Below are 19,414 nucleotides of genomic sequence, written 5' to 3'. Positions count from 1 at the left end.
TTTATTTTCCTGGTTCTCTGATTAAAATTTACTTCTTTATTGATTCACACCAATGTTTAAAAATCTTTGAGTAGTAAAGAAAGGACCAATGCTACGGCTTCCAAGTTCTACAGATACTCTGTAGCTCTTAGGGCCAGGTGATGACAGCTATGTGAGCTCACAGCTGGCACAGTTTGGTGGTCCATGATGGACACAGGTAGGTTTGCCACTCCTTGGTCAGGTAGCAAAGGAATTTCCAGTATTGTTCAATTAACACCATGGAATAGTTAGCCGTGCTTGCTATTTTGTGAATACGAGATGTTGTATTTAAAGTTAGGGCATGGTCTGAGGATTAAATAAGGGCAAGATAGCCAGTATATTCAAGATAGCCAGTTTTGAATGTTATCTGAACACTACCATTTTATCCTTTTTAAAAGTCTTTGACTCTTTTTTATTTTCAGATATTGCCATGCAAGATTTGGCCTGCTTTTATGTTTTTGTGTGTCTCTGGTTTGGTTATTGATACTTGGTTTTGCAGAGTTGCATTTTACTGCAGTGTCAGGGGAAACCTGGAGGCTGGGGAGGTGGTTCAGTGTAGCTCTGCGAGCATGGGGACCTGAGTTTGAATTCCCAGCACCCAGCTGGAAACCTGAGCATGGCTGCTTGTACCTGTAACCCTGGCATTGGAGTCGGGAGGTATGGGTCTCAAGAGTTTACTGGCAAGCTACTCACCTAAATAGTGAGATTTTGGTTCAGTGAGAGACCCTGTCTTAAGACAATGAGGTGGAGAGTTATAGCAGAAGATGCCCAGTGTCCTCTGGCCTTCAAATGGGTGTATATGGGTGTATGCCCCCCCTCCCCCACCCTAATTGTGAGTAGCAGTGGAATCTGAGTCAAATTGGATGGATGTTAAAAGTAAGCTAATGCAGTTTAATTTTGTTTTCAGCATCATATGAATGTTAAAAATCTCCTAGTTTAGTGGTTCTCAACTTGTAGGTCACAACCCCTTTGGTGGCTGACTGACCCTTTCACAGGGGTCACCTAAGACCATTGGAGAACACAAATATTTACATTGCAGTTCATAACAGTAGCAAAATTACAGTTATGAAGTAGCAACAAAAATAATTTTATGGTTGAAGGGTCACCACAACATGAGAAACTATTATTAAAGGGTTGAAGCACTAGGAAGGTTGAGAACCACTGTCCTGGGTGGTGCTTGTCAACTTGCCTTTCCAAAGTCAGAAAAAAGCATTCAATGAATGGGAACATTTGTGTATCTTGCATTATGCTGATCATATGAAATATTTTTATGCAATTCCCAAGCAGGTAGACCCTTTATTCCTGTACTAGAGGTAGCAGTGAGCAAAACCACACAAAAGTCTTCATTCTCTCATATTGGGCAAAAAGATTTTTAAAAATGCAGGACTAACAAGTATACTCAATGGTAGAGTGCTTACCTAGCATGAAACCCCAGGTTCGATTCTCAGCACCACAATAACAAACATACACACACACATGCAGGCTGAAGATGGTTGTAAATATAAGACAAGGAAGGGGTAAGATGACGTCTGTGGGTATTGTGTTAGGCCAATTGCAAGTTAAATGTCAGAGGCCAGCACAGGACTCCACTAGGAGGCTTTTGTGGAAAGAGTAGAGAGAAGAAGGCCACAGTGTAAGGACTAGTCTTGAGGAGGCTAATGTTCGTACTTTGTATATTTCCCCCTATCTGTTGAATCAGGGGGTATTATCTCCAGTTTATCAATTGGAAATAGAGACTTTGAAAGTAAATGGTCCAAATTTAAATAGAGCCAGCCCATGGGACCCACATCTTTCACTAAAATGCTCCCTCCTCCAACATGGTGTCGTGCCATGCCCACTGTGGACACCCTTGCTCTGGTGGAGTCACTCATCTAAGGCAGACTTTACTTTCAGTTCTGGCTTGTGTAGTTCCTTGGCTTGTTACCTTGAGCTTCCTCTCTCTACTCGTTAATTTAAAAGGTCTTAGGGGTGTGCCTGGTGGCCACCCACTAGGGTGTGTGTGTCAGTGTGAACTCTACTCTAGCAATCTAGGGCCATGTGAATTCCTGGCATTACGTGTTCCAGAGATAGGAAGCTAATTTGGCTGGCCTGTGGGTCTTTGTGTTCCGGGGCACGTTGTAAACGCGCATACTTAGAAAGGAATGTAAAGTGAAGGGCAGAAATGCAAGGTCACTGCAATTGGATCCGACACAGAATAGCCTTGCCTTGCATTTCCACAGATTGCTTATCATTATAAAAAGTCACAGTCAGATGGACTGGAAACATTTATTGTAAACTATTGAAAGGAGGTAGATCTTCAAGGAGGGCTCTGTGGTACCTGATGCTCAAGTGTGCTTATGATAAAAGTGGGATCACTTTGAGACCCACACATCTTTAAGAGTACATGGTACTTTTGTACGTTGGATAATTTACTATTTGAAGTGATATGCTGGTCATCATTAGAACAAAGGGTTATGAATTCACATAGCTTCTAGTGATATTCCCACTTTGATTTCCAAAACAGAAGGCCTTTACAAGATAATTTTCTCTTAATTGAAGACATAAATTATAATTTGAGCACTTCAGCTATGGAATTTCTCCAGATTACTTTTTTTTTTTTAAGTATAGTACACATACCGAAAAATACATGTATTGTATAACTCCCAAGGGCTCACGAGATAGCCCAGTTGTTAAACTGCTTGCCCTACACACAGGAAGACTTGTATTCGAATCCAAAATGCATGTTAAAAGAAAACAACAACGACAACAACAAACCCCAAAATTCATAAACAATAAATTTACAGGTCAAAGATTCCTTGGGAAAAAAAAAAACCAAAAACACAAGTAACCAGTGTCCAGACCAAAATTTAAATTCCCAGCATCTCAGAAGCCTTACTCTCTGCCACCGCCTCTCCCCTTCTCTATCCCAAGGGTACCAATCACTGTCTTGAGTCTAGTCCAGATTTTTCTTTTGCTTGTTTTCGTACTTTTATATTCATCTACCCATGCTATCTGTGCTCTTCTTCTCCCATTGCTTGTGATACTGAACCATACGGTAGAATGAAGTTGCAGCTGCTCAATCCCATTGCCATCTAGTGCTTCACTGTGTACACACTCCATAATATAAGGCCACAGAAAGTCTCCTGTGTATGACTTTGGCTAAACAAATGAACACACTGTTCTTGAGTGTTAACCTGGAAATTGAGTTACTGGGTTTTGGGCTATAGGCATATTTTGTTTAGATAGATGCTACCAAGTAGGATCAGAGTATTAATGCACCAAACGTTTCTACCAGCAATATGAGGGCTTATGAGCATTCCTGTTGATTTTTTTTTAGGGGTTGGAGATGCATAAGTTCATTTTGTTTCATGTTTGTTCTGTGAAAGGGAATTGTTGTAGATATTGGGAAAGCTGAATTCAGCCTGTGTCTGTATTCACTCTCACCTCATTATTCTTTTTCTCTGTATGAGTGAATAGGTGCTAGACATGTTACCGGCTTGATGTATGGAATATATTCCATATATATGCTGACAGTGTATGCATGTGCACATTTTTTCTTTTACTACTTACAGTTATGCTGAAAAGCTATCATGGATGCCATCTAGCTCAGGCTTCTGCAGTGTGATTCTTAATGATGCCCTATGTTGATAATGATGGAAAATACATCAGTACTTGAGGGAGGCCCATCTGTCTGTTACACACTAATAAGTCTCTTCAAAACTGAGGTGGTATCTGTTTCCTTTTGACTTTCTCATAAGCGTCATGCTTTTTTTTTACAGGCCAACAAAAATGTCTGACATGCCTGTAATAGAATTCAGACATTTCAGGTCAAAGTTCACAGCTGCCTTTTTTTTTTTTTTTTTTTGAGATAGGGTATCATTAGCTAGCCCTGGTGGGATTCACTAGATCTAGTGGCTTTGAACTCCCAGAGATCTGCCTACCTCTGCCTCCCCAGTAATGGGGTTGAAGCCATCATATCCCACCCATGCTTCATGACCCATTTATAAAACTGTAATTTTCAACTTCTGCAGGGTCAGGTTTTCTAAGCAGTTTGCAGAGGATTTTCTTGGGTGAGAAACCTGTGGACAGTGGTGGGGAAAACTCAGTGGAAAGTTGTTTGTTTCCTTTTCTTATTTGTCTTGTGTGTATTTTCCAATTTTCCTGTCATGTGCACACTATGATTTTTGCTTAAAAACCTTCAGATTGGATTTAAGCACTACTTATAGAAAATTGAAGAACTCATCAAACTATCATGGATAAAATAAGAAACAGAGCAAATGATTTATTATTATTATTTTCGACAACTCACTGTAATATTTAAATCAATGGCTATGGGAAAATTCGTGCGCTATGTGCTCTAAGATTTCTGAATGTCCAAGGTATTTTTAACACTGATGGAACTTTATAATGAAAATGAATTTTAGTTACAGTTAATAATTTAAGGCCCATGGATATTATTTAATCAATACGTTCTTTTTCTTTACAGGCAAGAAGAGACTGACAGGAGACTGAAAAATGTAAGCTGTATTTAATGGTGTGTTATAAATAGTTTTTCCTTTATGTTCTGTAAAATCATAATGGATCTAAGAATATGCTCTGTGTCATCTTTTCTAATTAAAATTTACCTAGAAACCAACTGGTTAGAGTCTTAAGTGTTGTTACAGGACAAGTGTACATATAACAATCCATCATTAGACTTTGCTTTGTGTAGACCTGACTTGGGCATAAGAGAGATTAGGTTTCAGGGACTGGTTGTTCTGTTTCTAGTTTGTAAACATCAAACTCAATTTAAAAGTGTTAGGGGAGCAAGCAGGAGACTATCAAATTAGACATTAAGGGAAGATATGATTGCTTAAGAACTCTAGGTAATTATTCAGTTTAGGCTAATAACATGTCCTTAATATTGGACAATTACAGAAGAATATCTGAAAGTAACAGCTTTATTTAAAAATTTTTTGTCAAGCAAGCTGAGAATTGCTGTCTTTAGGGGTTTATTATGTAGTTTTACTGGAAAAATCCTGACGTAAAAAGTGTCACTTGTGGACCAGCAGGGTGCCTCAGTGGGTAGAAGAGCTCGATGTGTAAGCCTGGGGTTCTAAGTTTACATCCCTGGAATTTTTGTAACAACCTGGATACAGTAGTGCGCATGTATTTGCAGCACTCTTAGGGTGAGATGGGGGTCAGAGATGGGAGAATTACCCAGAAACTCGTGGCCATGCATACATAGTGGAACATCAAGGAACTAGAGAAGGCTGTGCCTCAAAACAAATGTAGAAAGTGAGACTCAACTTCTGGGAGGCATCTATACTTGTGAACCTGCATGAATTCTGTTTCTCTCTCTCTCTCTCTCTCTCTCTCTCTCTCTCTCTCTCTCTCTCTCTCTCTCTCTCTCTCTCTGTTTCCCCTCCCTCCTTTCCGCCTCTCCCCCTACAACACACACACACACACACACACACACACACACACACACACACACACACACACAGAGAGAGACAGAGAGAGTTTCTCCTGTACTTTATTTATACTTCCCTGTTTTTTGAGACAACTTCTCATGTAGTCCAGTCTGTTCTCATAGTTTCCTTGTACACACATGACCTTTGAACTTCTGATCCTTTTGCCTTTATCTTCCATGTGACAGGGGTACGGGCTCAGTTTCATCCAGGACTTCTTGCATGCCAAGAAAGCAATCTACCGACTGCTCTATGTCACCAACCCTCATGTTTTTCTCTCTTTTTTTTCTGCTTCTCAAGGGTAGAGTGCATGACTATCTATTAAGTTCTGTATCTTTTGATCTGAGAACCTGTTTTGAAACAATAAAATATATCAAGAATAATTATGACTTTTAATGACTGCATTCCTTACCATACATTGAAGAGTCTGCTTTTCAACTGTACAGTATTACGATTCCTCTACCTGCATTTGAACTGGGCTCTTGGTTACCAATCCACTGATCTTGCTCTTTTCATTTAGGTTTTGATAACTTTGTACTGGCTGGGAAGAAAAGCACAAAACAGCCCCTACTATAATGGTCCCCATCTCAATCTGAAAGCTTTTGAGACTCTGTTAGGACAAGCGTTGACTAAGGTAAGGACTCCACCTGTGCGAAATGACTCCTGTGACAAGTGCTCCCACTTGAGCGTGCTCTTCCCTTCTGCTTCCCATGCTCCTCCGCAGCAGACCTGGAGGTTGCCTGTGCTCCTTTCTAGACATGGAGAAGTAGGCAGGTTGCTTACTTGTTTTCTGGCTTCATGTGCTTCTTTCACGGAGTGAGTTATCTAATGCAGAGTAGGTTCCAAGGTGTAGAATTTTATGCCCTTAATTTTAGGTAATTTGATGACACACACATTTGCTTTCTATACACTATATAACTTAGCTGTTTCTATACTCATTATATGAACTCAATCAGCAGTAAAAAGACATTTTTAGGGCTATTAACATTTATAGGAGTTATTCAGTTTCTTTATATTAATCTGTTCTTGTCAAGAGTAATTATCTAGTGACCATATTCCAATATTACCATGCTGCTAGTGTTCATTGAAGAGTAATAAATATTAAGTGAAACTTGATAAAGTTGTGCTCATTTTAAGACAGTTTCAACTAACCTAGGCTATCCCAGACTTGCTATGTAGTCAGGGTGACTTTGAACTCCTGATCTTCCTCTACTTCTCAACTGCTGGGATGGAAGGCATGAGTTATGATTGACTGCTGAGGAGATTTTGAAGTTAGAATCATTATTGTTCTTTTTCACTTTTAGTTTTTTATTTGTAATTACACACACACACACACACACACACACACACACACACACGGGAATATATATGAGAGTTCTGGCGACCCTCGTGGCCAGAAGACAGCATCAGGTGCCCTGGGGGTAGAGTTACAGCAGTTGTGAGCTGCCTGGTGTGGGTGCTGAGAACTGAACTAGGGCAGCAAGTGCTCTTCACTGCCAAGCCCAGAGCCCCTGTTTTTACCTATGTTTTGCTTTTTCGTATCCTGGGATCATTACAACATATTTGAGAAGGACCAAGTGCTGAGTCCAAACCATAGTGATTTTGTTTTGCCAAAACAAACAAACAAACAAAAAAATTCATTGACAGGGCCCTAATGGAAAACCAATTTCTCTGTGTAACTCTTCATCTAGGGCATTTATAAGGATTGGAAGAAAATAGACGATCAAAATGGTAAAACACCATCTACTATACCATAGTATAGTAGTACTTGCTTTGTGAGATTTTTCCAATTAAATGAGAAAAATATTTAATGTTTCTGACACATTGTGGGATGAAATGAATGTTAGTTATGATTAGAACAGAGGAATATTTGGACATGATAAAAATAATTGCCTTTGCCTATATCTATCCATGTCTTTAAAAATACTTGGCCTGCATCTAGCCATGGATGGGATTACACATTTTTTCTTTAATTGGAAGGAACCGATAGCTCTTTAGGGGTGGGGAGATAGCTCAGTCGGTAAAAGCTCGATGGGCAAGCACGAGAACACAGCTCTGACCCCGAGTCCACACAGTAAAGCGGAGTATGGTGACACACACAGAATCCCAGCACTGAGGAGGCAAGGACAGGATTCCTGGGGCTCCCTGGCAAGGCAGTGTAGTCTGCTGGGCAAACTTTAAGCGAATAAGATACCCTGTCTCAGCTTCAAGAAACAAAACAACAGAAGCAACACAAGGTGGATGTCTCTTGAAAAACAACCCTGGAGATGGACCTTTGACCTCTACACACGTGCCTGCATGTGCATGAACACACATATATATGCATGCGTGCATGTGCAGTGTATGTGTACATGAAGGCTCAGAAAAGAGTTGGTAGTTCTGTATGCACACTTCGTGGATGAATTAATTGAGACTGTAGTTGAGATAGTGCCACACATCCATCGTGTGCTAGAGGGTAGAGAATGACTGATGCATCCACCAGCAAGCACGGTTGCCTGAGAATGTAAAGCAGAGCCGTCCCTGCCTCTGGTGGGAGAATTGCAGCGAGTTGTAGGTACAAGGGAAACCCCGGCTTGCAGCTGTTTGAACTAAGGAGCCCTGCAGTGAGAAGCTACAGGGGACCCGGGCTTGTAGAATAGTGCTCTTTATAGCCTTTCCTGCTTTTTATGGCAATGACTCAGGATGACTCATCTCAGTGCAGAGTTTGTGCTAGGCATGCCTCTTTAAAGGCTGTTCACAGTCATCGATGTCACCGTCAGCATGGTCAAAAGACTTCTTTGTGTAGATAAGACTGTGGTTGTGGTCCTGTTCTTCCATTACCTGGTGGGGACATAAGGGGCTTGTGAACATACTATTTCTTTTTGTATCAGTTCTTTTAAAAGGAAAGGCTTTGTATCAAGTGTACTTTCCCAGTTCACTTGCAATGATAATGCCAATCGGAAGTAGCAGTGGACCAATACTCAGTGGAAGCTGCTGTATTTGAGTCAGATTATAAGTCGGGGGTGACTCACTTTGGGGGACTTGTCAGGGTGAAGTCTTCAAAAACCAGACTGCAGGGCCAGACTTGGGTTATTTATAACAGGTCACATGGCTCATTGTCAGTCATGTTAGCATTGATAATATCAGAAGTCATATTGTGTGAACTCTGAGGTTTCAAAAAGTATGTGTTCAAGAAACCTGGCAGAGCAAAAGATTTACTTTAAGATGTTAATCTTGTATTTTGAGACATAGCCTGTTGGCATTAAGCTTGGCTTCCCCATCTGCTTGGAAGTGGCATGTGAAAGGTAGACCCTGGTGTTTTCATGCCAGAATGTCAAGTTTAATGCTAGTATGAAATCTCTGTACTAGCCGTTCTTGGCATTTCAAACACTTGTCAGACAATTGACTCACGAGTTGATGGATCTGACTTAGTAGAAGTCTGCTTGAAACAGCTGCTAAATACTTGTCACGAGCACTTGCCAGCCTTTCTTCATATGTTTAAAGTATTCATGATAAAATGGTAAGACAATAACCCTTGCAAATGTCACATCATTATTACAGGATGTAGTGTTTCCATTTTGGCTTTATTTAATAGTGTCTGCCCATCTGTCAATATTTTACTTAACCATTTGAATTCAGATACCGTACCTCACTTCTGTATTCTCAGAATCCATCTCTTAAGAGTAAGAATCTTTTTCTGTGTACCTATAATATACACTTAAGAAATCTCATCAACTTTCATCATCATTTATTATTGAATCTATTTCCTGTGGTCTCCCAACTATTTTTCATAGTTATTTTTTTCCCCCCTTTGGGTTTTTCGAGAAAGGTTTTCTCTGTAGCTTTGGAGTATTTTTCATAGTTTTTAAAAGTTAAATCATGATTTAATCAAAGTTTGTATGTTATATTTTGTTTTTAATTCTTATGTTCTTTAACTTGTCACCTGAGATTAACTTTGTTGGTTTTCATTTATGTCTTAATTTTTAAAAGGTCAGTTAGGTTTTGCCATTAAATTTCAGAGGTGTATTAATGAAAATGGCTTGTTTTGGGAAAGTTCTATGTAAGTTATAAACCTAGATGTAATATCTTTTGCACTATTTCTATGTATCTCTTACTCATATAAGAGCCAAAGACCTATTTTATTTCCCTCTAAGGAAGGTAAGTTTTATATGCCAGCAAGCATGCATGCTGCCCTTGACTCACTAAGAAAGGCAGCCTGCTGTCAGCATCTCCATCTCGGTTGCATAATCAGTGAAAGTAAACAAATTCCGAGATGTACATACTCACTGCTTTTTAAAATAATAGATTTTTTTTTTTATGAAGTCAGATAGTGTTACAGAAAGTCACTCTGGTCTTATGTTTAGCATAGACCACTTCAGATATTTTCTGGAGAGAGAATGAGACATCTTAAAGATGTGCCTCCCTTTTGAGTGTCTACATTAGGATTTTTTTCTCTTTGATTTCTTTCATTTTTTTCTACTAGACAAAAAATATAAACCATTGACCAGCATTTCAAGGCTGTTTTTATTAGTGTTTTCATCTTATATATTGATTATATAACTTGATTAAATAATTTCAGGTACCTTCCTAGTATGTGGAATACCCCCTATCATATAGATTGTGGGGAAAAACATGCTTTTAACTCCCCCCCCCTTTTGTTGAACAGGGAAATCCTGTCAACTTGCCTCTCTAATGAATCAGAGCTTTCGCAGTTCTGAAAGTTCATGTTCACTCACTGATCTTTGTACAATATTTCCTTCAGGCACTTGAAGATTCCAGCTGTCTGAAAAGAAGTGGCCGAGACAGTGGCTACGGTGATATCTGGTGTCCTGACAGAGGAGAATTTCTTGCCCCTCCAGGTCGCCATAGGAGGGAGGATTCCTTTGAAAGCTTGGACTCCTTGGGGTCTAGGTCACTGACCAGCTGCTCTTCAGATCTCACACTTAGAGGTGGGAAGGAAGGTGAGCCATGTCTTGGGATGTAGGTTTATGTTATTTGTTTGTATGTGAAGAGGAAATGCAGGGGAGAAAGTAGAGGATGAAAACTGTTCAAAGATTTCATTAAGATGTAGATTTTATTAAATCCATGGGATTAGGTGGTTTTTAATTTTTGTTTTGTTTTCAACTTTTCCCTTCCTCATACCTCATAGGAATGCCGGTTTCCTTTTTTTTTTTTTAACTTCTGTATTTGGACAGCACTTGTGAGGAGATGGCTCACTGGTTCACTGAGACTGGATTTTTGTCAGTGAGAAACTCTTCAGGTAGAGGCTTAGCAGTAGGTATTTAATAAGGCCTGTTAACTCATATATCTAAAGACAAAGCACATTAGAATCTGTAAAACGTCTATTCTACTTCCCAAGTATTTTTCTTTCTTGTCTTAATTTTATCAGAAAGACTTAAGTATAAAAGAGGAAAAGTTTTTTAACGGCCTGTCATGGCAAGACTGAGCATACACACATTCTCACAAAACCAGTAATAATAAGTAAATTAAAAAAAAAGAAATGCATGTCTTATTCCTATGGCTCCTAGATGGTATTAATAGTTTCTGACTAAACAGGTAGTCTGAATTTTGTCTAAGTAGAAACCACAGAGAACATTTCAAATACTGAGGCTATAGGTCAGTGATAGAGCATGTGGCCCAAATCCATAAGACTCTCAAGTTTAAACCCCAGCACTTCCAAGACCAGTTTTTTTTCTTTTAAAGTATTTCTGCACTTTAAACATCATCATCAGGAAAGAAATGCAAGCTCTGACTGTGAACTTGTGCTCCACCTTTGAGGATTTTCAGTTTCTTTATTGAGGACATAAATATTTTACCCAAGACTTTTATTATGCAAAATCTCAAACATCACAAATAATAAGTTTGTGTCCTAAAAGTCAGTGAAGCATGCTAACACAACTAAATTCTTTAACTTTTAGAGCAGTCATTGTAGAAATATGTGAATGGCTTTACTATTAACCTTTGTAACTGCCACTGTTTTTGTTGGCTGTTTCATACCATGGTATGAGTTTTTCAGAGCACAGAGGAAAACGATCATATCTGCTGTAAGGAAATAAATCTAAGTTTGGAACTCATCCGAGTAATTAAAGCTGTAAACTGAGACTAAAAATCTCAACACACTAGGTTCCTTTTTCCTGACTGAGGAACCTATGGCATGCTATGTTTGAACTTCTATCTGCCTGTCAAAGACTAACAGTGGGATGGTTGTGGGTTTGTGTCATGCGTGGATCTATCACCAAAACACAGAGATGCAGCGGTGCAAGATCTGAGTCTCCTTTGACATATGGGCCCATGCCTGGTGTGTGTGATGCAAAGCAGAGGGACCCAGGGTCACGTTGCAGGGGGACCTTGTTTAAGGACTGTAGAGGTCTGGGCAATTGTAAATAGGGTAGTAGGAGGGAGATGTGTTCCAGAAGAATGATGCGCTTCTGTGATTATTAAACTTCTGCTGCCCACACAACTATAGTGGGTGGTAACCACAATTATGATAATATTTTTAGGATTAGAAGATGGTGCATCTCATGAGTTTTGTATGAAAACATATCAGGAGTGATATTTGTACAAATAAAAATTGTATTAGCTAAAAAAAAATAAGAATTTTAAGTTTAAAATTTCAAAAGCCAACTAGTCTGTGATTTTCAAATTTCATAAGTAGGTTTTGGTAAGGAAAGGATCTCTCTCTCTTTTTCTTTCTCCCTCTTTTTTAGGAAGTGTTAAAAACAAAAAGCAAAAGAAAGCAGAAGTAGCTTATCGACTTCTGTTCTTCCTGACCATGGCTACCAACCTGTTCTCCCTTTCTGCCCAGACTGTCTTTCTACCCATTCTTGTGACCCAGCTGTGCCAGATCACTTCCTTTGAACCATATTGGCATTGTTTACTGTACATTCCTGCCTGGCAGGTGACGGAGGCAAGCTGCCTTTAGGTCAGGTTAACCTGGAAGGTGTGCGGAAAGCCGGAAGCTGTGAGTGGAGTTGCCTTCTGCAGCTGGGAGGAAGCAAGCGACACTGGCCGGCTACCTGTGTTTCATAAATGCACTTGAGGCAGGGCAGGAGAGACATCTCCATTTGGATTTAGACGGTTACTCTCTCCATGACTGTGTTTTAAAACATCTGGGCTTGTTAGTTTTTCAGCTAGAGAATATATTGTTATTTGAATATCTGTCTGACATTGGGATTTATCAAAAAAGGCTCTTTTGTGGTGGTTAAGTTTGCTTGTAAGTACATTTGTAATCACAATTCCTGATTCCCATTCTATATCCTTCACTTGTCAGAAGGAACATTTTTAGTACTGTGCTCTCGTGTGGGCATACACTTTAATTTGTTAGGACTTCAGATGTCATCTAGTCTGTCTTCTGTGGTGTGAGGTCCTTGTCCGAATGAGTGACCTTACAGGGGACATGTGTCACTGTTGAATCCTGTGCAGTCTTCCTTTGCTTTCTATGATTGCCTGCCACTTCCTGTAAATCCGAGGGCCTCCTGCCTTTTCTTACATTGCTGAGCTTCCATAGAATCATGCTATCTCACTCAATTGCTGGATTTTATCTCATGTGTTATATTTCAGTGAATTTATGAGGCATCCTGGAGGCAAAGAGGGTTGGGAAGGGACTGAGCCGGGGACTGGGGACTTATCTGTTTATCATGTATGACAGCGGAAGAATGAACTGTGTGTGCCTCCAGTATGGAAAGCAAGTGCCTCCTCATGGGCCTTATCACAACTTCTGGACAAAGTTCTAAAAATATTCCTGCCTTTTAGCAGCAGCACTAGGTTTCCAAGGGAGAAGAGGACATGCTGGGGGAGGGGAGCCCAGCAGGAATTCACCAGAGAGTAAAGCAACTTTCTTGTGCCTTTATAGGTTTTGAAAGTGACACAGATTGGGAATTTACATTCAAAATGCAGGATTATAACAAAGATGATATGTCCTATCGAAGGATTTCAGCTATTGAACCAAAGTCTGCTCTACCATTCAACCGCTTCTTGCCTAACAAAAGTAAACAGCCATCCTATGTGCCAGCACCTCTGAGGAAGAAAAGACCAGACAAAAATGAGGATAACAGAAGAAGCTGGGCCAGCCCGGTCTACACAGAAACAGATGGAACATTTTCAAGGTAATGTCGTGTGATATGGTTTTGGAGTTCAGAATGCTTTCTGAATTTGTGCGACTATTTTAACATGGTTAAGAGAATGGCTCCTAACATGTAGTCAACACATGTCACTAATGGGGCTTCCTTTTCCTGCCTCTCTTTTCAGTCATGTGTATGCTGAAGACAGTTGTTCTGTTTCAGGACACCAGCATCTGATGACTAGGCCACCTTTTAGACGCATGCCTTCAGCTTACTGGATGGCTGATGTGGTCCATCGTGAGCCCTGCTGTGTTTCCTTCCATTAGTTTTCTCTTTTCTTGAGAGTAGTGGACATGAAAAGAAACCCTTAATTTCCCATCAAATTAGCAGAGCAAAGGATGGTTTTTCAAATCCATCTTTCTGTATGCTGTGTGGTTCTGTAAGCAGTTCTGACCCTGTTGATGAGGGAAGGTTTGCCTGCTGTGATTTTTGGCTGACTTAGCCGACTGTAGATTCCATGTGAAAAGGAGACCTGGGGGTTTCATCTCTCAAACCACTGCTTTCAGCTCTTGTCTTCAAGCATTTTCTCCTGGTATGTTAACCTCTGGGCTGCACACCCTGATGAGGTCAGAAATATATTTGTCCCAGGTCTGGTACCAATCATGCTGCTGATTGGATTGAGAAAGCAACGCCCAATCCTTTTGGAATTTGTCTTTCTCTTAACATAGCCTTGCATATCTAGCTTTTCTCTAACTAAAAGTGAGGTGCTGCTGTAACTTCTTAATTTGGTCCTAGGAGCTGTGGTGTCGAGACCGGAAGTTAATTTGCTTTATTCACAGGGGTACAGATATTGTAAGGTGAAATGCATGCCCTTTGGGTTCTGTGCCACAAACTGCTCACATAGTACCTTAACGTGGTTGGATATTTTGAACAGTAACCAGAGGAGGACTTGGGGTCCCAAGATGGAGCGCTGGCACACAATCCAAGAAACTTCAACCTCCTCTTGTTATCTGGAAGAGGAGGAAGAAAAGATAACGCGCATCCCCAACCTTGTGAAGGATGATCTCTATGTGCGAAAGCTCAGCCCTGTCATGCCAAGCCCAGGGGGCTCTTTTGATCAGTTTCTTCCCAAATGCTGGACCCCAGAAGATATGAACTGGAAAAAAATAAAGAGAGAGACTTATAAGCCATGGTATAAGGAATTCCAGGGATTCAGGTTTGTCTTTGTGCATGCTCCTGGTCCGGTGTTTGTTCTCTGCCCCAGTCTGGTACATCCTATGTCCTGTTTTCTCAATTAGGGACAGAGAAAGGTTTATTTTCCCTCTAACATCTGTAGAACTTTCAAAGTAAAACAAAACGATTAAATTTAATCCCGAGGGTGGACACGGGGTACATGCCTCAAACCCTAGCACTCTGGATGCTGAGGCAGGAGGATTAAAAGTTTGAAAAAAGCCTAGGCTTCAAAATAGGACCCTATCTCTGAAAGCAAAAAAAAAAAAAAAAAAAAAAAGACATTTTGACTGCCACCCCTGGGGTCACTTTTTATGTTTACTTAATAAACTGCCTGTGGCTTGTGTTTTTATTAGTAAAACACAACATTGACAACAGCATGAGAAAACCTTCAGCCTCTAGACTCTAAGAACCCCCCTTTCATATCAAGCTTGGCATAGATTTCAGAACTTACGCTCTTCCCCATTTCTTTGTCTGCTTCTCTCTCCCCCCTTTTTTTTCCATGTCACTTCCTGGCAGAAGGAATTCTGACTCTGAGGACGAGGACTCAGGCTCTCTCAGAAGCGCCACGATTTTTAGTAGGCTAGAAAAGGCAGAGCATAGGTTAGCCAGCAGCTACCAAAGACCTTCACTCTTGCTGGAGCTAGCTACCAAACATGCCATGAGGTCACGGGACACCCCTGCAGCCAGGCGGACCAGTGGTCCTTTGGAGGAGTCCAGGTGCACCTCTCTGTATGAGTTACCTGCTTGTGGCTGACCTCAGACACCTTGTCTGACTGCTTCTGCTGCTACATTAACCTAGGCCCTGGCTACTGACTCATGGAAGCTTCACGACACGGGATAAAGGCACAGTGTGTAACGCACTGCCTTCTGCATGAGAGTGTTGTCACCAACTCTATAGGAATCAACATGCTATTAACACAATAATGTGCAAGGTGGTTCATATCTGCATGCACGAATTCTTTTGAAAATCCACTCCAAAAAAGGTTTTTAAAAATATCTAAATTTACTGTTGTGAGTGGAGAAAGGAAATCCTTCTAGATGGACACTGGAAAGGGCAAGTCTAGAGAATCCAAACCAAAAAACAAAACAAACAAACAAACAAAAAACACCTCAGGGTCTTTTTTACAACTCTAGACCACTTTGTTACTTCTACTTACCATGACGTACACTATGGTGTACAGGATATGATGGCCGACTCAGCGCTTTCTAAGATCATGCGTCCTTCTCTGGAGGGAGGATGAGGGCACCATGGAGAACAGAGTTAGGAAGTTGGTACAAGGAGTGGTACCTGTGACCATGCCAGGGAGGTACACTTGACCAGAGTTATAGATACATCCCTTGTCCCTGGCAGTCTTCACATTCCCTTGGAAGCATAACCTGTTGTTTCTTTAGATGACACCCGGGAAAGTCCCAGAGAATGGCATGGAGTATTTGTCTCGTTTGTTATACCCCTTCCCATGGCGCCTAATCATTCACCCCTGATGAGTCCCGCTTTGTAAACTGCTGCCTAATTACCACTCTCCTCTTACTTAATCCGATTCTCCCTTCCTTTTTTCTTTCTGTGCTTCAGTCAGTTTTTATTGCTTCAGGCTCTTCAAACATACTCTGATGACATCTTGTCTTCAGAAACAAGCGTCAAAATCGATCCCACCTCTGGCCCAAGGCTCATAACTCGCAGAAAAAATCCCTCTCACACACCAGGCTATCGAGCGGATGACCTTGAGCTGCCAGCTCTGGATCCTGACTTAGAAAATGATGATTTCTTTGTCAGAAAAACTGGGGCTTTCCATGCAAATCCATGTGTTCTCCGAGCCTTCCAAGACCTTCGAAGGTTCTCTGAGCCAGACGATGCTGTTGAGCGAGATATAATTTTGCAGTGTCGGGAAGGCGAACTTGTACTTCCAGATTTAGAAAAAGATGATATGATTGTTCGCCGGATCCCAGCACAGAAGAAAGAAGTGCCCCTGTCTGGGGCCCCTGATAGATATCAGCCAGTCCCTTTCCCTGAACCCTGGACCCTACCTCCAGAAATCCAAGCGAAATTTCTGTGTGTGCTCGAAAGGACACGCCCACCCAAAGAAAAAAGCAGCGGCTGTAGAGTCTTAGCTCCTTCCTATCGACAGAAGAGAGATGACATGTTGGCTCGCAAGATCCAGTCTTGGAAGCTGGGGACCGCTGTGCCTCCCATCAGCTTCAAGCCTGGCCCCTGCAGCGAGGCCGACCTGCAGAAGTGGGAGGCCATCCGGGAGGCCAGCAGACTTAGGCACAGGAAGCGGCTGATGGTTGAGAGGTCAGAGTGTGTTTCTGCAAGGATTTGGCTTGTGATGGATGGTCTTGTGTAAATATCCTTATGAAAAAAAAAAAAAAAGCCGCATTGGTTTTTACTCAGCTCTGCATGTTGTGTGCCATTCTGAAGCATCCTGTAAAAAATATTACTTGGCTTTGAGAAACTTTTAGTCATTTCATGGAAGAAGTGCAATTCCATATTTACTCATCTTAGGGTGATTTGAGAAGGTATATGCAAAGCTTGCCTCTGGCTTGGAAGTGTCCTTCGTTATATTTAAATGTAAAACTGGATACAAATATTTTCTAATTTTGTTTGCAGGTTTTGATCCTCGTGTTGAGTATTTTTGTAGTAGTCTTACTTGTGGTTTGGCTTTCTGTGCTTATCATGGTTTGCAGTGTCTTTTATTGACCTAAATATTTTCCTAAAATATATCATTGCAGATTTCATTTAACTTTATTTTTGTTGTCAATCTAGGCTTCCCGATCTATCAATTTGTAGCATTTTTATTTATAATGTTCAGTGCAAGCACCATCAAAATGCATGAGTCTGTCAGACTGTTTGTAGTTGTGACCATTTCGGTAACATGAGCCATGCTGCGTTCCGACAGCTGTTCCGTTCACTCTAAGTTGGGAATGGGCGAATTTGACTAGGCTGAATACAGTGAGTGGCCCCAAATCTAACTCAATTCCTGGCAAGGGGAGACCTTGCTTTATGAATTTGTTGGCTCAGAATAAATCAAGAAAATGTCGATATTATTTACCCGAGTTTAGGAGACTAAAATTTGAAATATTAGAAAGTGGGTAAGGACCAACTTGTTCAGATTCGCCCATTTCCAGTTAGACTCAAGTTAGAGATGTGGAATGTTTAGAAACTACCACAGCTGGAGAGAGTGACCCTTTTTAATCTTTGGTTTTTTGGTTTCTTAGACTCTTTCAAAAGATTTATGGTGAGAATGGGTAAGTCTTATGGTTCACATTAAAAATGAATGCACGTATTTGTTTGTCTCTTCCGTAACTTACTGCACTGTGTCCTGGCATGTCACTAAACGGGTGCTGTGTGCAGTGCATGGGATTTTTATTTACTTTTTATTAACATTGCAACCTCATGGCAATATTTCTGTATCTAAATGACCAATGCATGAACTGTTCCATAAAGCAATAGTTTTTGCTGTATTAAAATTTAACTCCACCCCCCCTTTTTTTCCTTTTCATTTAATGATTGAAAGTAACAAGAGCCTAAGAGGATGTTCATTTTGGTATTTGATTCCTAAAATACACTAAGCTTCTGTTTTTTAGCTGTTGAAGGTCTTTCCCCCACAAACTGCATCTTAGAAAGTCTGTGATAGGAAAGGACATCACTGCTTGCTTAATGTAAGAATTCATGTAGCTTGCATAATTCACGTATTAGCTTAGGAGGAGCTTTGTGAGTGGGGATGGTTAATAATTTTGGGAAATATTTTCAAGGTTCTTGACTAGGGTGGAAAGTTAATGGTAACATGACGGCCTATAAAGAGCAAACCAGGCTTCCAGTTATAAAAAATAATCTTAGTAGTTTCCGATGTTGTTACAAGAACTATATTTAAATTATTTCTCAGTTTTTGTCTATGAGTATTTAATATTCCTTAGGTAAACATGACTATGTAATATAAAACTGACTTTCTCAAATTTTTTCCAGTCAGTTCTAGACTATTTTAAACTAAGTCATTCATTTTCAATGCAGCATCACTAGGCTTTTAGTAACTGTGAAATTTATTGGTAATAGTTTTTGAGAAAAGTTGAAAATACCCAATATTTTAATCAGCCTCAGGAGTTGAGTATCTTCCCTTTACCATGGTTTATCTCATCTCTCAGAATCTCTAATTTTAAGAGTTTTTTTTTTTTTTTTTTTTTTTTTGGTTTTTTTCGAGACAGGGTTTCTCTGTGTAGCTTTGCGCCTTTCCTGGAGCTCACTTGGTAGCCCAGGCTGGCCTCGAACTCACAAAGATCCGCCTGCCTCTGCCTCCCGAGTGCTGGGATTAAAGGCGTGCGCCACCACGCCCGGCTAAGAGTTTTTTTTTTAATAATTTCAGTAGTTTAGAAATTTTAGAAGCTATCAAGATTATGCCGAAATTCACTATAACAACTCTAGATACCAAAGATGTGATTGAGTGATGGGCAGCCATTATAATTACTCCTTCCAGTGTGGCATGTGACGGCACATTGTCTCTTCCTCACACCACAGCCTCGTGTGCTCACAAGGGTCTCATCTGTGAGGGTGAAGAAGTCAGTCTTTGGTATAACACTTCAATGTCTGTTCATCAACTTGTCATAGGAAAGCTGTTTTAACCTGATTTAAAATCTCTTTGAGGCTTCAAGCATTCTGAACAACTTTCATGAGGACTTTTCATTTGGAATCACATTTGACATACT

The 19,414-nt window shown here is 40.5% G+C and overlaps 1 protein-coding gene across 15 annotated transcripts in view; it reads left to right on the top strand.

The window, feature by feature from the left end:
• The window catches only part of Lmo7 (LIM domain 7), a 219,631-nt gene that overhangs the window by 154,537 nt on the left and 45,680 nt on the right, over window positions 1-19,414 (top strand). For 6 of the 15 annotated variants that reach the window (XM_028864783.2, XM_037208347.1, XM_028864786.2 and 3 more), the window contains 8 exons: window positions 4,484-4,514; window positions 5,968-6,081; window positions 10,189-10,387; window positions 13,279-13,531; window positions 14,421-14,702; window positions 15,236-15,436; window positions 16,290-17,009; window positions 17,933-17,962. In XM_028864783.2, the coding sequence (XP_028720616.1) occupies window positions 4,484-4,514; window positions 5,968-6,081; window positions 10,189-10,387; window positions 13,279-13,531; window positions 14,421-14,702; window positions 15,236-15,436; window positions 16,290-17,009; window positions 17,933-17,962 (1,830 nt within the window). The remainder of the gene's footprint in view (window positions 1-4,483; window positions 4,515-5,967; window positions 6,082-10,188; window positions 10,388-13,278; window positions 13,532-14,420; window positions 14,703-15,235; window positions 15,437-16,289; window positions 17,010-17,932; window positions 17,963-19,414) is intronic. The other 9 variants (XM_028864790.2, XM_037208348.1, XM_028864788.2 and 6 more) reach the window with 5 other exon arrangements.

This window comes from Peromyscus leucopus, chromosome 9 (assembly GCF_004664715.2).
Source record: "Peromyscus leucopus breed LL Stock chromosome 9, UCI_PerLeu_2.1, whole genome shotgun sequence".
Taxonomy (NCBI): Eukaryota; Metazoa; Chordata; class Mammalia; order Rodentia; family Cricetidae; genus Peromyscus; species Peromyscus leucopus.
The sequence above is the reverse complement of the archived record's forward strand: the minus strand, read 5'-3'. Positions and strand labels throughout refer to the sequence as shown.